The sequence below is a fragment of the Leishmania major genome, chromosome 25 (assembly GCF_000002725.2).
Source record: "Leishmania major strain Friedlin complete genome, chromosome 25".
NCBI lineage: Eukaryota > Euglenozoa > Kinetoplastea > Trypanosomatida > Trypanosomatidae > Leishmania > Leishmania major.
This window is the reverse complement of record NC_007266.2, coordinates 250,181-268,913: the sequence shown is the minus strand read 5'-3', so window position 1 is coordinate 268,913 and position 18,733 is coordinate 250,181. Positions and strand designations below refer to the sequence as shown.

General features: G+C 55.8%; 4 protein-coding genes across 4 annotated transcripts; all 4 read left to right on the top strand.

Annotated features, from left to right (window-relative positions):
- Positions 1-2,147: 2,147 nt before the first annotated feature.
- LMJF_25_0715 (conserved hypothetical protein) lies at positions 2,148-2,990 on the top strand (the record flags this gene model as incomplete). The annotated part of the gene is made up of 1 exon (XM_001683773.1): positions 2,148-2,990. The coding sequence occupies one exon, from the start codon at positions 2,148-2,150 to the stop codon at positions 2,988-2,990; it is 843 nt and encodes a 280-aa protein (XP_001683825.1).
- Positions 2,991-4,338: 1,348 nt separating this feature from the next.
- Positions 4,339-5,424, top strand: LMJF_25_0710 (conserved hypothetical protein; the record flags this gene model as incomplete). Its single annotated transcript, XM_001683772.1, has 1 exon — positions 4,339-5,424. The coding sequence occupies one exon, from the start codon at positions 4,339-4,341 to the stop codon at positions 5,422-5,424; it is 1,086 nt and encodes a 361-aa protein (XP_001683824.1).
- A 4,490-nt stretch (positions 5,425-9,914) lies between these two features.
- Positions 9,915-11,540, top strand: LMJF_25_0700 (conserved hypothetical protein; the record flags this gene model as incomplete). Its single annotated transcript, XM_001683771.1, has 1 exon — positions 9,915-11,540. One exon carries the CDS (start codon positions 9,915-9,917, stop codon positions 11,538-11,540), a length of 1,626 nt encoding a protein of 541 aa, XP_001683823.1.
- A 786-nt stretch (positions 11,541-12,326) lies between these two features.
- LMJF_25_0690 (conserved hypothetical protein) lies at positions 12,327-15,563 on the top strand (the record flags this gene model as incomplete). The annotated part of the gene is made up of 1 exon (XM_001683770.1): positions 12,327-15,563. The coding sequence occupies one exon, from the start codon at positions 12,327-12,329 to the stop codon at positions 15,561-15,563; it is 3,237 nt and encodes a 1,078-aa protein (XP_001683822.1).
- Between the last annotated feature and the right edge of the window lie 3,170 nt (positions 15,564-18,733).

Here is an 18,733-nt window from a genome sequence, read left to right as displayed (position 1 = left end):
TTTGTCATTGAGGTGGAAGCTACAGGACACAGATAAATTGCCAAAGGCTCTCATGGGTATGCTTCCATGTTTATTATGATTATTTTCACGTCCTGCGATCGCCACTCTTGCTCTACGGAAGAAGTTAGGAGCGGGAGCTCAGCAGAGACAGCTATTTTCAGGCATGTGGGAGTGATAATGGGACACAGGACAACCAGAAGAAGATAGTTACCGGCATAAGAGCAAGAAAACAAACTTTGAGAGGCGGAAAACGTTTCAAACCGTTTTCTCCGTTCTGCTGCCAGGTGCTTCTTGTAATCCCAGGAGAAGCGCTTTTGGTTTTCAAGCTGTGCCGAAAAACTGAGTCGCTGTCGACCCCTGAGAAGGCGCTTGCTATCTCTTTCGACATCAATGGCCTCCACATTAATACGGCCTTTACAGGAAAGTTGTGCTTGCTCATGACGCCCCACAAGTACGGCATTTGTTGAGCAAAGGCCGAACAGCACACGGGTGCCTTGCCAGGGACAGGTGCAATACTTCTCGGTATCCTGGCGTAACTGACAGAAAGTCAAGCGGTGTCGCATTTGCTGGAGAAACAGCTGTGAGCCCACTTGTCAGCGCATACGAAAGCCACGAGCACAAAGAAGGTGTGTCGAGTCACACTCGGCCGAGTCAAGGCTGATGTGCAAGTGATCAATGTCGGACAGGAGAGATAATGGATTCCTGCAGAGCCCCCCCCCCCCTCCCCAATGTTATTCTGTCAGCTGCCTTTCGTTAGAATTTCGGTCTTAATTGCTGCACTACGTCACTGCAAAGAAGAATGCGGGAGGGGGGCATTCTCCGTCAAAGCATCTGGATTACGAGAGTGCACCTGAAAATAAGCACACAGCGCATCTTCTTGATCTAGTTAGCACGGCAATGAGGTCTCTGACTCCAAATGAAAAACCGCTCTGTCCGACACCAAAAGTGGTTTCCTTGAATCAAAGAAGTACGTGAAACAAAAATGCACTCTGTTCTTTCCTCATTGCATTTTTTCAACCTTGGTTCCCCACGCCTCCACCTTCCCTCCTTATGCTTCCATCGCAGCTTGCTATGGAGAATGAATCGCATAGGAGACTTTTCCTCTCCGGCATCGCACCGGAAACTGGAGCAGTATTCGAGTATTGGCGACAATGATCTTTCTGCAAACCCATTCCAGGAAGAGATGCTCTCAAAAGATCAAATTCAAGAAATCGAGCAACTCTTATCGCGCATTGGTGACGACACAGAGGACCGTGAGATGTTGGCAAGCAGCTTCGAGGCTGATCATGCTTCATCGGCCACAGGCGCGCTTGCGGCGCACAAGAGCTGTAAGCATGAGAAGATGCTACGCGATAGGCTACATGGCAAAGATGCTGAAGAAAAACGGGAGCGTATTTGGAGGGCGCGTATCGCAGATGTGCACACGTACTTGGGGAAGAAAAAGAGTGATACCATCAACGCGATCCTCAACGAGCGTAGGTTTCGAGAGAAGACCAGGCAGCAGCGCCACCGGCACCGTGCCCCATTTCACAGCCAAACACCCAAACTCCTACCTCTTACAGATCAGTTTTCCGAATACGATGTTCAAGCAGACGATATAACGCTGTTTGTTGAGATGAGAAGCCGCTGAGCTTTAGACAGTCTATCCTTTTCTTTTCGGTTTACAACTCTGCCAGGAGCATCGGTGAAGTAGAAGTGACCAAGCTAGGGTTTCTCCCCCTTTGGCTCTCCTACTAGTTTTTTGCGTTGACAAACAGCAGTACTGGGTGAGCAGTATAAGCAGCGTACTCGCCTACAGCGTCAAAAACGTTTTGCTCTGTCTATGCGTGCGTCAACGATGAAGTCATTTCGTCAATCTCAGCGCGATTCTGTAAAGAGAGAGAGAAATATGACACTCCATGCTTCCAAAAAATGGGAGAAAAACGAAAAAGGACATGACATGTAGTTCTCCGTACCTCATCTCCGGTTTTTTCTTCTCTGACTGCTTTCTCTCCACCTGTGGAACTCCTTCGATGCTACTCTTGACAACAAACACCAATACATGTTTTTTTGTTTTTTTGTCAAGGTCAAAGCCTAGAGCGGCTTGAAAAGCCATCAAGCACGCCTAACGAAGTATACGCGCATCGAAAGCGAAGAGTCGTCTAAAAATGACTTCTGTGGAAGCCGAAAACCAGCCAGTGGAGGACCCTGAAACGTTCGTAGTGATGGAGGAGAACGGCGCACCGAGAGACCCTCAGGTGGCTGTTTCTGCTCTGGATGAAGCTGCGGAAGAGGGAGCGGTTTCTGGCGGAGAGCGTGAGCCCGCGGCGGCGGGCGATGATCTGTCGAACCCCCATGTTTTCAAGGTGGCTGCACGAGAGGTGGATGAAGGCTACATGTCTGTTATTCGAGGACTGAGCGCCTTTGGCCGCGCGGATGAAGAAGTCTGCCGCAATGCTGTGGACATCTGCAAGGATATTATTGCGATGGAGCAGAGCCTTTTTTCTGAAGTTCCCAGCTACGTTACGAACTACGCATCCATGCAACGTGCAAAGACAGTTGTGTTAAACAAAGCAGTCCGGCCACACTGGACTATACCCACACCAGAGGGACCTCCTCGCACTTGGGAAGAGCAACGCGCGTACGTTGATCCAGGCGTGCCACTGATGCTTCCGTATAGTGCTGAGCGGTTCAAGAAGGAGCATCCCGAGCGAGCCCTGGTTGAGGGCACGTACCACAATCTCTTTTACGGCGATGGTACACAGGTCGTCTTCACCGCTTCGGCCGACAACAAGAGGAAGCAAATCGAAGAGGAGAAGAGAAAGCATCCCCATCCGTCGTATCACGGGCCGTACGTTTTTGAGCCACAGCAGAAGAAGCCCATGCGTGTTGCTTCCGATTTTGTTCCTTCGTGCGCAGAGCCTGACAGACTGCGCGTTGACCTGCGGAAGAAGCCAGTGACCAAGGCGAAAGCGGAGAAGTCACAGAAGAAGAAAGTGACCACGAAGTAGGTGCCGTATGTCCTCGGTCAAACAGAATTTGCCGAAAAGAAAAAAAAACTGTACCGGTATTTTTTTTGTACTTTCCTTCTGTTTGTGTTTTCATTCGCCTTGTAGTATCCCCAACAGCGAAAGCAAGAAAAGTGAAAGCTATCAGCTCTCTTCATGAATGCTCATCATGCTGCGAGAGCTTTTTCTCTTTGTGTCCCGTTCGCGCCACTGAAGCAAAGAGCAAAAAGAATGCACATATCAAAGCAGCGAACTATCTCGGGGGGTATCTGTGCAAATATGCGACGCACCTAACGTATTCCAGATACCTTCGCAAGAGAAATGATAGCTTGTACGCAAACAACTTTGGCGGATTCGAGTGCCACAAAACAATTGCTTTTTCGAATGTTCTGTACTCATTTTGATTTTCCTCTGCTTGCCTGAAGACTTTAAAACGAAAGAACAGTATTAAAATGGTAATTCGTGTTATATCAACGCTAGCGGAGCTTCAGGCTCTCACACGTCAGCCCAAGCTGACAGTGGTTGATTTTTTTGCAACATGGTGTGGGCCGTGCAAGGCAATCGCCCCCCTCCTCGAGAACCTCGCTTCCAGAAAGCAGCACATCAATTTCGCAAAAGTGGATGTCGACCGCACGCCTGATGTCATACGTGACTACCCTGTTCGTGCAATGCCCACATTCTACTTTTTCAAGGACGGAAATGTGGTGGCTACATTTGAAGGTGCTGACATAAACTCTGTGACACAGCTTGTGCAGCAGCACGAAGTGATTCTGCCTCCTGCTATCCCGTCGGATAAGGAGCTGGATGCAATGAAGCCGAGAGACCTACTTTCGTTGATGCGGCAGCATCACATTTCAACCACAGGTCTGATGGAGAAAAGCGAACTCATCGAGGAGATCAGAAAGTATCGCAGTTGATGCTGCTGCCAAAGGAGTGCAAAAGACAGACTTTGCTCTCCTTTTTTCTCTTAACTTGACATTGCATTGTATCCACAGCTATTTTGACGGAGGCATTTGGAAGCAGAGCAACAACACAAAAACGAGAAAAAATGCGGTCGATTCAGTCCAGCTAGTGGCCACAGTTAAAGTAGAAAACGTTTGCGCGTCACATGTGGAGAACGTGATGCCTTGCCAAGAATGCTGACGTCTTATGCTCCAGCCGCAATGCACATAGCATTCAGCTTGCTATCTAGCGCCCAGTCTGCGTGCGTCGCCTCACACCTCATGCACATCTCTCCCTTGTGCATCTAGCTACTTCTTTAGCTTTGATCCCTGCCTTACCATGTGCAAGCAAGGTTTTAAGAAAACACATTATCTCTCTCCTCTCGCTGCTTCTCCATTCCGAAGCCATCATGTTTCAAGGATCAAGCGAGACTCAAGAGCTTCGCGCTCTCTACAACTTCGAGCCCGAATCGGCGAACAATGGTAGGAACGGTACACTACCTGCGCAAACACCTCAACAGGTTAGCGACGGTGACGGTGGTGATGGAGAGAACGCCAACAGCGGCGCTGCTATTTACTCCCCCCGAGAGGAGCAAAGCTATGAAGCACCGACCTCTCCTGCTGCCTTTGGAACTGGAGGTGATGTCTCCGTGACTATCGCGGCCACCTCTGGCGGTGATGCAGTGACAAAAACAAAGACGAAAGTGTCGAAGACTGGTGTGCTGAAAGAGGTCTTTGGGGTCAACAGAAAGAGCACAAGAGGAATGACGGAGGAGCAGAAGAAGACTGTGAACCTTGAGCAGCGTTGGCAAAATGCGCTTCTTGAAGAGCAGCGCCTGAATGACTTAGAGCAGCGTATTAGCCGAGAGGAGGTCGTCACAGCGGAATTAGGACAGACTCCGAACTTCCCGCCCAAGTTCCTCTGTATTCATCCTCTCGTGCACCACAGTATTTCGACGGTGCCGGAGCACCGGCAACTGTTTGTAAAGATGGCTTTTTGGGACTGGGTTGCTGTGTGTATTCTCCTCTTAGCCAATTGTGGCATAGCGATAGGTGTCAGCAGCGCTCCCGTTCGCTCCAACATTGTAGTTCATGACGATATCAACAAAGCGCAAAACGGCGTGCTTGCAATTCTGCACCTTACTGGCATTCCGCTGAGCTTTTTGATTTGGTACTGGCGAATTTACCAAGGGTGCTCGACGGGGCGCCCGCCACAGCACATTTTGGCCTTGAGCGGTCTCCTTGTTGCCCTGGCGCACGCTATTTTTGCCCTCGTCGGCCCCAAAAACTACGGTTTGAGTGGTATTGCCCTTGCGAAGTGGATTCAGGCGACGCGTGAATCTGGCGTAGCGGCACCTGTGGCAATCATGGCAGTGCTCTGGGCCGCGCAGGCCGTCTTTACGGGCTTCATGATTTTTAAGGTGTTCGTCTTCTATCGGAGGGATCTGGCTGCCCGGCGCGCCGCTCGCCGCTACGGCATGAATGTTGTGGGCTGACGACGGACTCTAAGCCTTCAAGTATACCAGCATAGGCCGACAGCAAGCGATGCAGGCTATCTTGCCTCGACAGCGCCTATGGCGCAGTCGTGAATCGCTGCACACACGCTGGGCTTGAGTTCCATTGATTGTCTTTGATGGTTTTGTTTGTGTTCTTGCAGCGTGAGCAATGCACACCCGAAGAAAGCGATCCTGTTCTGCAATCCGAGTGGAGTGCCCACTCCCTTTTGTTTTTGCGTAGGGGTGCACTTTCCTCTCCGGGGCATTTGTCTTCCCACTTTCTTTTTGGTCTATTTTTCCATGTAGAGCAACGGGCATAGAAGGGGGCGGGAAAGCGACGCGCGCCGACACTAAAACCAAACAAAAGGATTATGTACCTCTTCTTGAGCCCACTCTTCGCTTCCTTTGTTCTTGCTTCTCTGTTTTTTTTTTTCGTTGTTGATTTGGCCTCTATGATTTCTCTAGGTGCCGCGTCTGCGCGATATAGTAAGAATAGAAAGAGTGAAGGGCCAGCTTGTGCTGCACTGTCTGCCGTTGTCTTTTCACCTTCGGCAATAACGGACTCGCCTTTTCGTGTTATTGTGAGAACGAAGTGCACTATCGTGCTTGAGTCACCAGGCCTGATATATATTGGATTTCTCAATTACGTTGTTTCTCTTGCGGAGAGGGAGCGAAGTAGAGTTCATGCAAGAGAGCCGTGACAGAGGGAGGCGGTCCTTGCTAAATATACATTTCTGACGTGTTCATTTCTCTGCCATACAACATGTGCTCAACTCCACACTACCCCAACCGATCACAGGCCCCATCCGCGCGGTTCGAAGCAGCCGAAGGCACACATCACAGCACTGCCGCTCCTCTCATTTGAGCACGGCCTCTGTCCCACACCCTACCCACCCACCCGCTGAGCAGGTCGCCTCACAGCCGCTCCCAGTCAGGCCGGTTGCCGCCTGGTGCATCTCCCTCGAGGTGGCTGAGGCTCCCCCCACCACCACCGGCAGGCAGCGAGGACCGGGTGGGCTGCGCTCGAGTTACGTGGGCACGCTGACCATCATGTGGGTAGCGCAAGCGTGTTTTTTGTCGCAGATCTGTCCGACGCAGCCTCATCCAGGACCCGACCGCCGACATGAGCCGCTATACATCGCTCTGACATCCCCACGTTGTAGGTGCTTGACCCTGTCAGTACCAGAAGGGGTCAGGTGTTGGAAGAAATAGGATGGCTGCTTGGCTCCCCCACAGAGTGGGTGTACCGGGCCCTCGGATACCACTCTCTCAGGTGTGCCCCCACCCCGTCGGAGAGCATTATATATATATATATATATATATATAGGCAAAGGGATGCTGTAACCAAAGAACTGCAGTACAGCGACTTAGCGCTGTCTCACTGCTTCATCTTTATACCCCTCCCTTTCCTTGGCAGAGATGTAAGGGCCGCTTTTCTGTTAGCCCAGTCTTACCAAGCGTCCCCTGCGAGGTGCCTCCTTTGGTTAGTTCTGCCTTTGGTGTTTCGTTTTCGGCTTTTAGGCGACTCGCGATGCATGCCTGTTGGAAGGGAGGGGAGCTGCTGTTTCTCTGTATTTTCGGATCTCGCTATCCTGGGTTGCTTCTCCTAGTTGCTGTGACCTACACTTGTTTTGTGAGGGCGAGGGTTTGAAGTCCTTGCAGTGTTGCTGTGGCCCTTTTTGTGCTCGCGTCATCAGTGCTGCGATGCATGTAGGGCTGGGTGCTGTTTCATTGTGAGCTGTTATGACCACGGCGGCAGCAGCAGCAGCAGACGTTTTTGTTCTTTTTTTTCGCTGCCCCTGCTCGCTCTCCTTCTTGCCTTGTGCCCATCGTGCTCCCATTTCAGGACGTGTGTTGCCGGCTTCGCGCGACCGTCTCTCCTGCTTTGTCATTGGTTTTGGTGCCTTTTTGTGTGAATGTGTGTACGACGTGGCCGTGGCTGGGGTGTACTGTATTTCGTCTTGTTTTTCGTAGGTCTTCTCTCTGTGCTGACCTGTACCCCTCCCCTCTTGCCCCCCCCTCTTCAACCCATTCTCGTGCTCCATTCATGTTCTTTTCGCCATCCCTGTCGCTGTGATCTCTGGCTCTCGCTGTGTCCATCCATCTTAATCGGCACGACTATCGAACAGCAACATCACAAAACGGAAAAGGAAAAAGGGGAATGCAAACATGCACGCTCGTCGCATAAGAGGAAGACGCGTCCCGACGAAGAGGACGTGCCACAACCTTCTCACGTTCGAGCCCGCAAAGCAGTGCTAGGAGGTGCTTCACGTGGGGCGTGTACTACAAGGCTGCCCGCAATCGCTATGCGGGTGGCGGACTGTGGACGCAGCCTGCGAGAACCAGGGAAGCAAACCGTGAGGCTCATTTGCTATGCGGATCATCCACCGTGCAGCTGAATGTCCTTGAGCATCCTTGCCGCGTGCTGGATTCAGTCACTGTAACTCTTTTTCTTTCTCTCTCTCTTTCTCTCTGCGTTGGCCTTTGGCATCCTTCCTCTGCTTTCGATTTCTCCCTCGCATTCGCCTGATATCCTCGTCTTTTTTTCGTTCTTGCCCTCCCTCCTCCTCGTCCTCATGGGGGTTTTCGCCCTCTGTGTGTTCTTCGTGGTGCTTCCTCCCCTTTCACCTAGGAGCTGCGCAACAACAAGTGTGCACAAAAAAACAAAGCCAAACGAATAGAGGGCGAGTCAGGGCATCTGCTTTGCTGTCCGAGTTTTTCTTGTGTGTTCCGCTCTCCTTTCCCTCCTATCTCGGCGTCTCCCCTTCTCCTTTCGCACCCACACACTCTCTTCCTTCCCTCTCTCCCGCTTCATCTGCTACCACGTCCTCCCTCTGGCCCTCCCATCTTACTCACCGCTGCCACGGAATGCACGCAGCCGTTCACTGCATCAGATGCTTTGTCTATCTTCCTCCCTGTCCCCCCATTCTCTGTCTGCCTCTGTGCTTTCCACTTTTTTTTTTGCGATCTGCACGTCTAGGGCCACACACACATACACACACAACACACATACATACATACACGCATGGAAGTACGCAGCTTTTTCGCTCCCGCTGCTGCTTTTTAATTGTTGTGCCTCCCCCCTCCCCCGCCATATGTCCTCTCTATTTCCTTTGGGCACGTGGAGGCAGCGACCTATGATAAGCACCCCGAAGGGTGCGCCGGCGGCCACGCTGTCGCCCTCAAAACTTGAGCCGACAGCGGCAAGCTCTCACCGGGAGAGGAGGGCAGGCGTGTACTAACGTGGCTGCGCCTGGAACTGAGCATGCAAATGACAAGGCTGAGCAAGGACAAAGAAAAGGAGCTGCAAAACACGACGGTGGTGCTGTCGAACCGGTCTCCGCCGCTGTCGAGGAGCGCGGCAATCAGCGGACGCCGGTCAACACTCATCTCCGCGAGGATGCCTTTATGCGGTACCCACCCACCGTCACCGCCTCTGGCGCCCCTGGAGTACCGCAACTGGGGGCTGTGCATGTTGACCGTAGCGTATTACTGTAACACACGTGTCCACGGCTGCTTCGCACCGCGCGGATAGAACCTGTGACCGGCCGGGGTAGTGTGGCGTTGAGTACATATTCTGTGACAGAGGAATATCTGGTTCCTCTTCTCAGTGCTCATCATTCGCACTATTTCTTTTTCGCCTTGTTTCACCTTTTGGAAGGTGGCCTTCCTCTCTGTGTGTGCAGGTGTGTGCGTCTATTTTCATGTCTGCATGCACCGACAGGAACGCACCCGCCAATGCGCCGCTTCCTCCTCTCCACACGTGTCCTGCTCACAGGCGCGCTCAGGTGCACCATGCACGAAAGAGGCGACGGGAGCCCACTCGCACGTGCACCAGCGAGCTGCTCGAGAAAGAAATGCACTGCATGCCCGCGGCATCGAGGGATTCCAGAACATTAGATCGACCGAAAACGGTAAAGGAAGGGGGGGGGTGCATATGCGTACAGTGCCGTCTTCCTCTTTTTGCTGCACCTCCCTCTCCCACTACGTCACCTGCTCCTTTAGCACTTCTCTGCTTGTGAACCCTCCCTCTGCCAAGGCGAGTAGGCCCCCCCCCCTGCAGGCTCCACCGCTGCCGCGAAGGTATTCTACCTCCGTTCATATGCCGCGCCTTCATCCGTCGCACTTCACGTGTCTTCCCTCTTCGATGACCTTTTTCTTTGCCTTTGTGGTTGTTCGTCTCCGGACTCTGTGGATGGGGCAGATTTTTCATCTCGCGCGCGCACGGACGGGCAGGAGGAGCATGTGTGTTCGCTCGCGCACGTTTTCGGCGTCTCATTTGTCCCTCACACATCGCGCATTTCTTTCTGTTTTACTTACTATCGACGAGCACGCACGGAATCGAACAGTGCTGAGCGATAGACAGGGGTAGGGGAGTGGGAGGCCAGCGAAGACCGAGTACGCTGCATTGCCTCAGCGGTCTCTCTTGCTTGTAGCCCCTCACGGCTCCACCTTCACACACCCCCACGTGCACGCAGACTCAGCTGCATATGAGTCACAGGGGCGGATCTTTCAAGGCCCGCGCTGGTAAAGCAGCGACCGCCGCCGCCGATGAACCTGGGAATACTGTTCCTTTGACCTCGCCTTCTGACGCTTTAAGCGACCGAAAAGGTGCTGACCTCGCCACTGGCGAGGCAACCACCTCGGGGGAGGAGTTTGTGTGCGTTCGAGCTATCGCCCAGGCGGGCAGTAGCAGTAGCGCCCAGCTGACGGTGGTCCACCGCCTCCTGAAGAGTGTCTTGTCAGCCGCAGGCAATGTTGTTCGCGGCACCGACTCACAGCGCAAGTTCACAAGCCTATACACAGAGTTTTGCATCAGTGCTGTGCGTAGCCTGGCGGATGTGGAGGACGCTGTGTACGAGCTCAGTAACCCAGGCTGTCGCGCCGCCGACGCTGCAGACTGCGAAATTGAAGGCATCGACGATGCCGAGTTCCTAAAGCAAGTGGCCGCATATGTGGCGATGCACACCAGCGCCCTCGGCGTGGCATACCTAGAGCACGTTGGTAGGTCTGCCCTCGAGAAGCTGCAGAAACAGCAACGTAAGCGGGAGCGCTCCACTACCACAGGCAGCGGCAGCGCTGCCACTTCGGGCCACCGACCGGCTAAGGTGAGTCGCACGCTTATCGCCAGGGGTGCCGGTGCTCAAGCAGCCCATGGCGGCGCCGCCGTTGATATGCATGGCAGCTCCCATTTCGATTCTCTCGGTCTTGTGGATGCGCAGGAGACAATGCGGTACGCTCTGCAGACAATTGAGAGGGACAAGCAGACGGCTGCTTCCACCCCCATTGATGCGGCAGCCGCGTCACGTCGCGGCCTCCAGGCTTTTGCTACGACGCAACTGGGACTGCGCTACTCCGATGCCCGTCCCTCTGGCGTGTTTTTGTCTAGGGCACCTGGCGGCCTCTCCGCGGCAGCGACGACGTCGGGCGGGACGCCGCTTGGCAATGGCACGGTCGCGTACGAGCTGCACGACCCCCATCTGAAGCTGAGCAGCATTCCAGAGCTGTCTACCCGTATGCAGCCGTGGACAATCCCGCTGCCGTCCAGCGGCGTGTACTTGGATCGAGTGACAATGGAGCGCGACCGCAGGGGCGGAAACGCGAGCAGCAACGGAACCAGCACCGCCTCCGCGGCGGTGGAACCGACCAAGGCAGCGTTGGAGGTGTGCCTCGCACCGACGCCCATGGAGTTCCTGCGACAGTGGGAAAGCCGTGAGGCCGCGCTTGCGGCGGAGCAGCAGCAACAGCCTTCGTCGGTGCCGGCCTTCGTCGGGGGCCCGTACAGCGTAGTTCCTTACGCCGGTAGCGGCAGCCGTGCTGGTGGGCCGTCGACCGGCGGCAGCCCGCGATCCACGGCACCTTTGTCAACGCCCCCCCTTTGCTTGTCCCCCAACAGCAACCCTCTCGGGCATCACCCTCCCTTCCTGCCTGAGTCGGAGGCTCGCACCAGCGGCGCCGACGTCGATCCCATATCTGCATTTTCCTCTGCCTTCTTTCCAGCGGTGCGGGACAAGCGGACCACGACAAGCCTGCCAACGTACGTGATGGCAAACCTTTCCCACTACGGCGTGTCGAAGATGGAGTACGTGTACACGATGGGGCTGACGAGCAAGTGACACGTGTGCGCGCTCACTGCTCTCTGTGTTTCGCACCCTCCTGCTGCGTGTAAAACAGTCAGCGTATCGGCGCTTGCGAACCTCCCAAAAGGAAGACAGCAAAAAGAAGCAACCATGCTGTGCCCTGCCCAGGTGTGTCCTGCCCCCCACCCCCTCCCCCCCACTCGCTCTGATGGGCATCAAAAGGCATCCCATGACGACGACGTCTGCTCCCGCCCCCGCCCGCGCTCCCCCTTTCACAGTGCGAGAGTCTCTCCCTCCTTTTCTTTTGCTCTTCGTTTAATGTATTGTTTTTCCCTTCTGCCTGCCGACCGTCGCACTTCCCTTCCCTCCCCACCACACACACACACACACACACACACACACACACACCTCCGCTGCGTTTTGTTGTTACCGCAGTTCCACTGCTCAAGCGCCCCCGTGTGTTTGCTGTACTGGGAGTATGTGTGCGTGTATATATATATATATATATACACGGCCCAAAGCTTCGGCTTCCCTCCTCCTCCTCCTCCCCGTCGTCGTTCTCCTCCTTTCCTGCCCACGCTTTTACTTCCTCCCTCACCCCTCCCCGCAGACACGAAGCACGCGATCGGGTGGTAGCGCTGGTGAAATCACAATCTGCAATCACGTATAGCCACCTTCGCTTTTTTCTTTCGTGCTTGTGCTATCACCTCTCACTCTCTTGCCTCTTCCTTGTCGGCTCCACGCTCACCTCAACCCAACCGTCGTCCGCGTGCTGTGCCGTGAAGTGCGTCTCTTTCGGTCAGCGCGTGTGTGTATCCGTTGATGCGAAGCGTCGAGCGAGAGAGCTGCACACCGACACGGAAGCGCCCTTTCTATTCAAGTATGTCTTCTGCCGCCGCGGCACAGCTGCAGCGACTACTAGACGGGTACGTCTCTGCGAGCCTCGATGGCCATGAAAGGAAGCTTCTTCCAAACGGAAACAGCGCGTGTGCTATGAGCTCTCATACATTGGCTCTTGACGCAGCAGATGTGATGAGCTGCTTGCCGTTTTTTTTGTCTGTCTTCGGTGCTGCTGGCCGCAGCGTCGCATCGCGAAGGGTACTGCGACTAGCTCCTTCGCAAGCATTTATGGCAGCGATTGGTCCAGTTACGCGACCGACGGTGGACGAGGCAAGGGCTAGCAACACCTTATCATCGTTTATTCTCTACCTCGGCGACGTGGTGGAGCGGCACCTGAATGCATTCATGTTGGCTGTCTCCGTTGGGCCCCCGTTCTCAACCCTGCACTTCGCAGTCGAGCTGAGACACGGCAACGCTTCCGACGGAAGGAGCAATAAGGAGAGCAGCTCATATGATTGCAGGGTGTGCGAACGCGGTCACCGCGGCGGGGGTGGTCCGTATGTGAACTTCGTCGCTTGGGTGGCGTTGGAGGTGTATCGCCTCTTGGCGCGAGGTGCCGAGTCTCGGCAGCGTGAGCGGCGCGCTGCCGGTGGTGCCACGTCCGCGGATGCCGGGGCCCGCACAGACGCGTATATACGGTGGGAGCGTGAGATCGGGGAGCGTGTGTCTGCTGCCGTGGTTGCCGCGCAGCAGCTCGGGACGAAGCCTCCTGACTGCAGCGATGTGAGCTGGGAAAATATACTACGGACTATTTCTTCTGCACCCGATGCGCACCTGGACGACGTCTTCGCCACCTACCCACACTTTTTCTACCTGTTCATGTGCGCTGAACTTCTCCCGGACCTTCAGCGGCACTTGCGCAGGTGCGGGGAGCTGCCTCTGGTGAGGCTGCGTGAGGCGCTGCGGAGTACTGCAGCGGTCGCACACATGGACGACCAGCAACCAACCCATCGAGCGCGATCCTTTTCTACGGCATTTTGGGCAGACACTGTGTCGCTTCTGTGCTGCGAACCCACGGCAGCCGCCAGTCGTATCGGCGCGGAGACGGCGGTGTGCAACGAAAGCGGTTTTACGCCTACTGCCACCACCCCTGCGCAAACGTCGATCTTTGTGGCAGCGGCGGTGGCGTCATTTCTGGCAGCGCCCCTCTTGAGGCCTGCGTGCCGCTGGATCAATCGAGTTACGTCCTTTACTTCGGCAGCGACGCCGCACTCACAAGGGCATCCCATAGTGGCTGACGAACAGAATCGTGCCCAGGCAGTAATGCACATACTGGACGTGTGCATGCGTTCTCTACAGCTGGTTCCGCTTCCAATGTATGACGGTTGCGATGCGGATATGCCGCTCAGCCTCGGCAGCTGCGAAATGGCAGGCAACTGGCTGATACCGTCAACGTCGTCGCCGCTGCATGTCCGACCCATGCCGTTGTTCGGGCTGCAGAGACAACGACGCGCTGTGGTGCTGCCGGGGCTGTCGATTGCCGCCACCCGCATCCGCTCTCTGGCTGCTGCGTATTCGGGGAAGGCGAGCACAGTCGACGCGGCTGCGCCGGACGTGTCAGCTCCCGCTGGCACGTGTGCGTGGTCGCCGGCGGGCTCATTAGCACAGGTGTTGTGGGCAGAGACGCAGCTGAGCTCCTCAGCGGTGGCGCCATGCTGCGACGACACGAATGCACCTTTCACATCTGTTAGCGCAGTGCCGCACTCGAGGCTGCACCCGGTGGAGTTGCTTTTGCTGTTCGAGGACGTGCCGTCTGACGCGGAGGCGTTGGCCCGTTTGCGGGCCGCCCTGGATGTCGAGGCACGCGAGGGATGGGTGGTTCTGGCGGTCCAGGCCTCCGTGCCGAAAGCTGCGCAGCAGTGTATAGAGTCTACTTGGGGCACAGACGCGCGCCCTGTCCTCCTCCTCAGCGCCGTGGGCCAGTGGGGGCTTCAGCAGTTGGCGTTGCGCTTCAATGTGCAACCTAACACATCCGCCACCGACTTGCGTTGTTTGCGCGGGGTGCGACACCGTCTCTGTAGGGATAGCGGTGCTGGTCATCCTCAGGAGCGTCGAGGCTGCGGCATCGCTGCCCTCCCGCTGCGTGGCCAGCAGTACGCGCCATCGTCCTCCCTGTCGGCGAACGACGGTGCACAACACCAGCAGCATGGAAAGGGCTACTCACGACACGCGCGCTATGCAGCGGCCTTCGTCGAGGGGCGGGAGCACTACCTGTTCGTAGTCGGAGAGTGCACCGATGCATTAGAGCCCAGCGCCTGTAATGCCTCCGCAGCGATGGAGTCGGGGTGCACCACTGGTACGGTGGCTGACTGCGCTGCGGCCGTCTCTCAAGCGCGATCAACCGCCTTGCAGCTGCAGTGCTCGCCGCCAACATTGTTCCCATCCAGCATATCCATGCACTTTCGCGACGACTCAGGGGAGTCAAGCAGCAGCGAGTCGAGCGACTCCCGCTCCTTCAGCAGTGGATCCACCTTCTCTGACACAACGGCAGCGGCAGCCATGGAGGCAAGCGGGTCTGACGAACGGGTGATGCGGGCGTGGTATGGCGACCCAGCGGTGCCGCCGATACCCTTCGTCGTGGCGAGTGTCCTGGTTGGTGCGGCCACCAGAGGAGCGCAGCACGAGTTGGTGTACGACATCGGCTACCACTGGCGCCTCCTGCTGCATCAGCTCGTTCTACCTGAGCCGCTTTGCTGCCGGGTGCCCATGAGCGGCGAGCGAGGGGCAACAGCCATGGCGATCCGTAAGTTGGACTCCTTGTTGCAGTCACCTCTGCCAAACGGATTTGCCTCTGCCTTCCCTGCTGGGGTACCAAAGGCTTACACCCCGGAGCAGCTGCGTGTGCTAGGTGCTTTGAGGGACGCCCTCTTGTCTTACGAGCTTCTTTCTCTGCAGCATGGGCCGGAGGGGCGCACGCTGGATGAGTCGTGGCAAGCGCTGCAGAGATACACAGAACCTACCACAAGCCCGCACGAGGGGTGCACAGAGGCACCGGCCGAGTCGTGGCTCGCTGTCCAAAGTGCGTATTTGGCAGTGGCCGACTGCCTGGATGAGCTCTGCCTCACTGTCGTCCTCGGCGGGGGCAATGATGCATCTGCGAACAACGGCGAGTCTCAGGACAGCGCCGCACGCGGCCTCTACTTCTTCCCTGTGATCTGAGGCAACTGTGTGGTGCTGCGGAGACAGGTCGAGGAGGCTGAGGGAAAGGGAGGGCGTAGCAGAATAACATAAAGCTAATCGGCGCCGACGGGGTGATGTTGTCGACTTCGTGCTTCTTCTCCGTCTTGGCTCATCGGCCCTTCCCCGGGCTAAGTGTGTGTCTGTTCGCTTGTTGCTGTTGTTCCGCTACGTGCATGTGCATGTTTTATCTGTGCAGGAGGCGGGGCACAGGAGGACCCACGCCACCGTCTCGTCGTCTTCGCTCGATCCTCCCCCCTCGTTCTCTTTGTCTGGTTTCTAACCGTTACCGCTACCGCTTCTCGCCTACCATGTGCGAAAGACAACACACGACACACACACGCACAGAAGACATGCAGGCGTATATGTATATATATATATATATAGCTATATGTGTATGTATGTGTGTGTGTCGTGTGTGGAGGCACACCGAAACGGATGCCGCCTTCCCATCCGCTAAGGTCGAACGCGTTGCGGTGCGGTAGTCAGCGGTGAGCTTTGCGAAATGCTGCTCGAAAGGGGCGGGCACGAGGGGGTGTACGGCGATGCAACGCTGGCGTGCTTGTCTTGCCGCTCGGTGTGGGTGATGTGTGCAAACGGCTGCTTTCCATCCGTCTTCTTCACTTCCATGGCAGGCATCCACGTGGACACAGATACACAAGCGTGCTTGTAGCGTTCTGGCGCATGCAGAATTCAAGAACGCATGCCTTCGCTGCTTATGAGACTCGACATGACGATACCTCGCTCTCTACGCTCTCACCGTCTTCGTCCCTTCTCTGCTCCCTCATTTTTTTTCCTTCCTTCCGCGCGTATGTGTGCGTCCGTGTTGAGCGGATGCGTTTCGGCTCTACGCTGCGCACACGGCCTCCTTCCCTGTTCGGTGGGACAGGGCGGTGTACCAGAGAGCGACGGCAAGGGGGAAGTGAAAAGACGGCAGCACTCTCTGCACGCGCACCTACACATGTGTGGGTGTAGGTTTGCATTGTGGTTGGGTTCGGGTGGGCACCTTGCGCGCGTGCTCACTGGCCACTCTGATTTGCTGTCCGCTCTCAGCGCGTCATCCGAGTGTGTAAGTGCTCCTTCTTCTCTGTTCCACTCCACCCCTCCGCAGCTTCATTTACCCAAAACGTTGGCCCCGTGCGCCGTCGCTTGCGTGATCACGTGGTGCACCTGTGTGTGTGTGTGTGCGTGTGCGTGCGGGAGGGGATCTTCGAAGAAGCCCCTGCCCCCTACTCCTCCAGCATCTGCCGCTCTCACCCGAATCCATGTTTTCGCTTTCGCGACTTCCTATATGTGTGCTGGCACGTTTTTGTGCACACGCGCCGCCGCTGCGGTGGTGTGCGCCTATGCAACCAACCACCACTCTTTTTGGCCTTTTTTTCGCTCGTTGACCTGTCTGCTTCCTCCTGTAGCCCTCACGCCCCTCCATCCCTCCCTCCTTCGTTTATGCGTATGCCTATCTTGATGACCACCCAGTCACAGACACACGGATGCCTCACCTCAACATCGGCATCATACGTGTGCGTGTGCTGCGCATCGAAGCGTAGCTGCTGCAGGTACACGTCACTTACTTCTTGCACACCTGCGCGCTGTGGCGAAAACAAAAGGAAACAGGGCTAACTCGAGGCACAGCAAGCGAGTCACCGGGGGGGGGGCACACACAACGAGGGAGAGGAGTGCAAAGGACATGCCCCTCTGTAGCTGTGGGTGGCGACTCGGGGGTGCGCGTTCGAAGAGCGTTTTCGTTGACAGCTACGTTTTTTATTTGCCTCTTACCTCGTCCTGTCCGTCTTGCTTTCTCAGGGTGTGTCTGTCTGTGCGTGTTGATGTGTTTCATGGTCTCTTGATTCTGTATCGATACCATCAACTCTCCCCCTCTCGCCCTCCTTACCAATCTCTATTCGTGTACTTGCCTTGCCGATTTTAAAGTAGAGATCTCGTTTCGACGTTGGTGTCTCTCTCTCTTGGGTGCGCGCCTATACCGCTCTTATTATTATGGTCGCCTAGGGCGCTTCTTGGCTGTGCGCTTGCGTGTCTCTGTGTCTTCCCCCTTACGCTGTATCGCCCCCTCCCCTCCCTTTCGGTCAAGTTGTGTGCCCTTGCGTGCCGCCGTCGCGGTGCGTGTCTTCGTCATCTTGGGCCGCTGCAGCATGTCGCCACCACCACTTACACCGTCTCCTTGCCTTCTCTTTTTGATGCGCCCCTTAGCGCTCTCCTGTTTCGTACGTGTTGTATGCATGGAACCAACGAATGTGTTTTCTTTCGTGCCTTCCGCTCTGCTCCGTTATGGCGGTCGTTCTTCGTCATGGAGGAGTGCGCTCCCCTCCCCCCCCACCCACCGCACCCTCCAAATACCTTCGACCGTATTCTCTATCGATCGTTGTCTTTCAAAGCAAAAGGATGGCTTGTTTTGTCCTTCCTCTGTGTGTCGACGTGCGTGCGGCCGATGGCCGGGGGGGGGAAGGCTCTACCTCCGTACCGTTCTCTGCTTTTAGTTCATCATTTGTGTGTTTTTCGTCGCCTGCTGGACTCTCTCTCTTGCTCGCATCAGCTCTCCGTCACTGTGGCACTTCCCGTACGCTCGGGCTTCTTTGGGTGGGTGGGTGGGGGGGGCCATCGTGTCTTTTGCTCTCTCTGCGTTTTCGCCCTTGTTCGTCTGCTGTCACGCCCTGCGTGGGTTGCGTAGCGAAGGAGTCGCGGGGTCAAAGGATATAGAGTAGCCGAGAGGTGGTGGAGCGGCGTATCGGTCTTGGGAGTTACTTACGAAGTGTCGAGCTGATGAGCAGATCTCTGAACTCAGGTTGTTGGACGACTGCCCTCTGGAGCCTCCTCACCTACTCCTTGCGCTCTCTCACCGGGATATGCTTGTGTGCACTAGTGCCTCGTGCACTCCTCGCATTTTTGGTCTGCTATCCTCCCTTCTCTGCGTGCTCCTCTATCTATCCCCCTTCTCTTGAGGTGACATAGCCGCCGCCCCCTTCGAATTCAGACCAAGCACGGCGAAATGGCGTACTCTGACGACGTCGAGGGGCAGTCCTGAAGATTCGCTGGGGGTATTTACTCCTCCCCCTCCCCCACGCAATCGACCCCTTGTTGTCTTCCGCAGGTTGCGGTGAGGGGCTCGTACGAAGGTAATGTGGTACTGCACAATG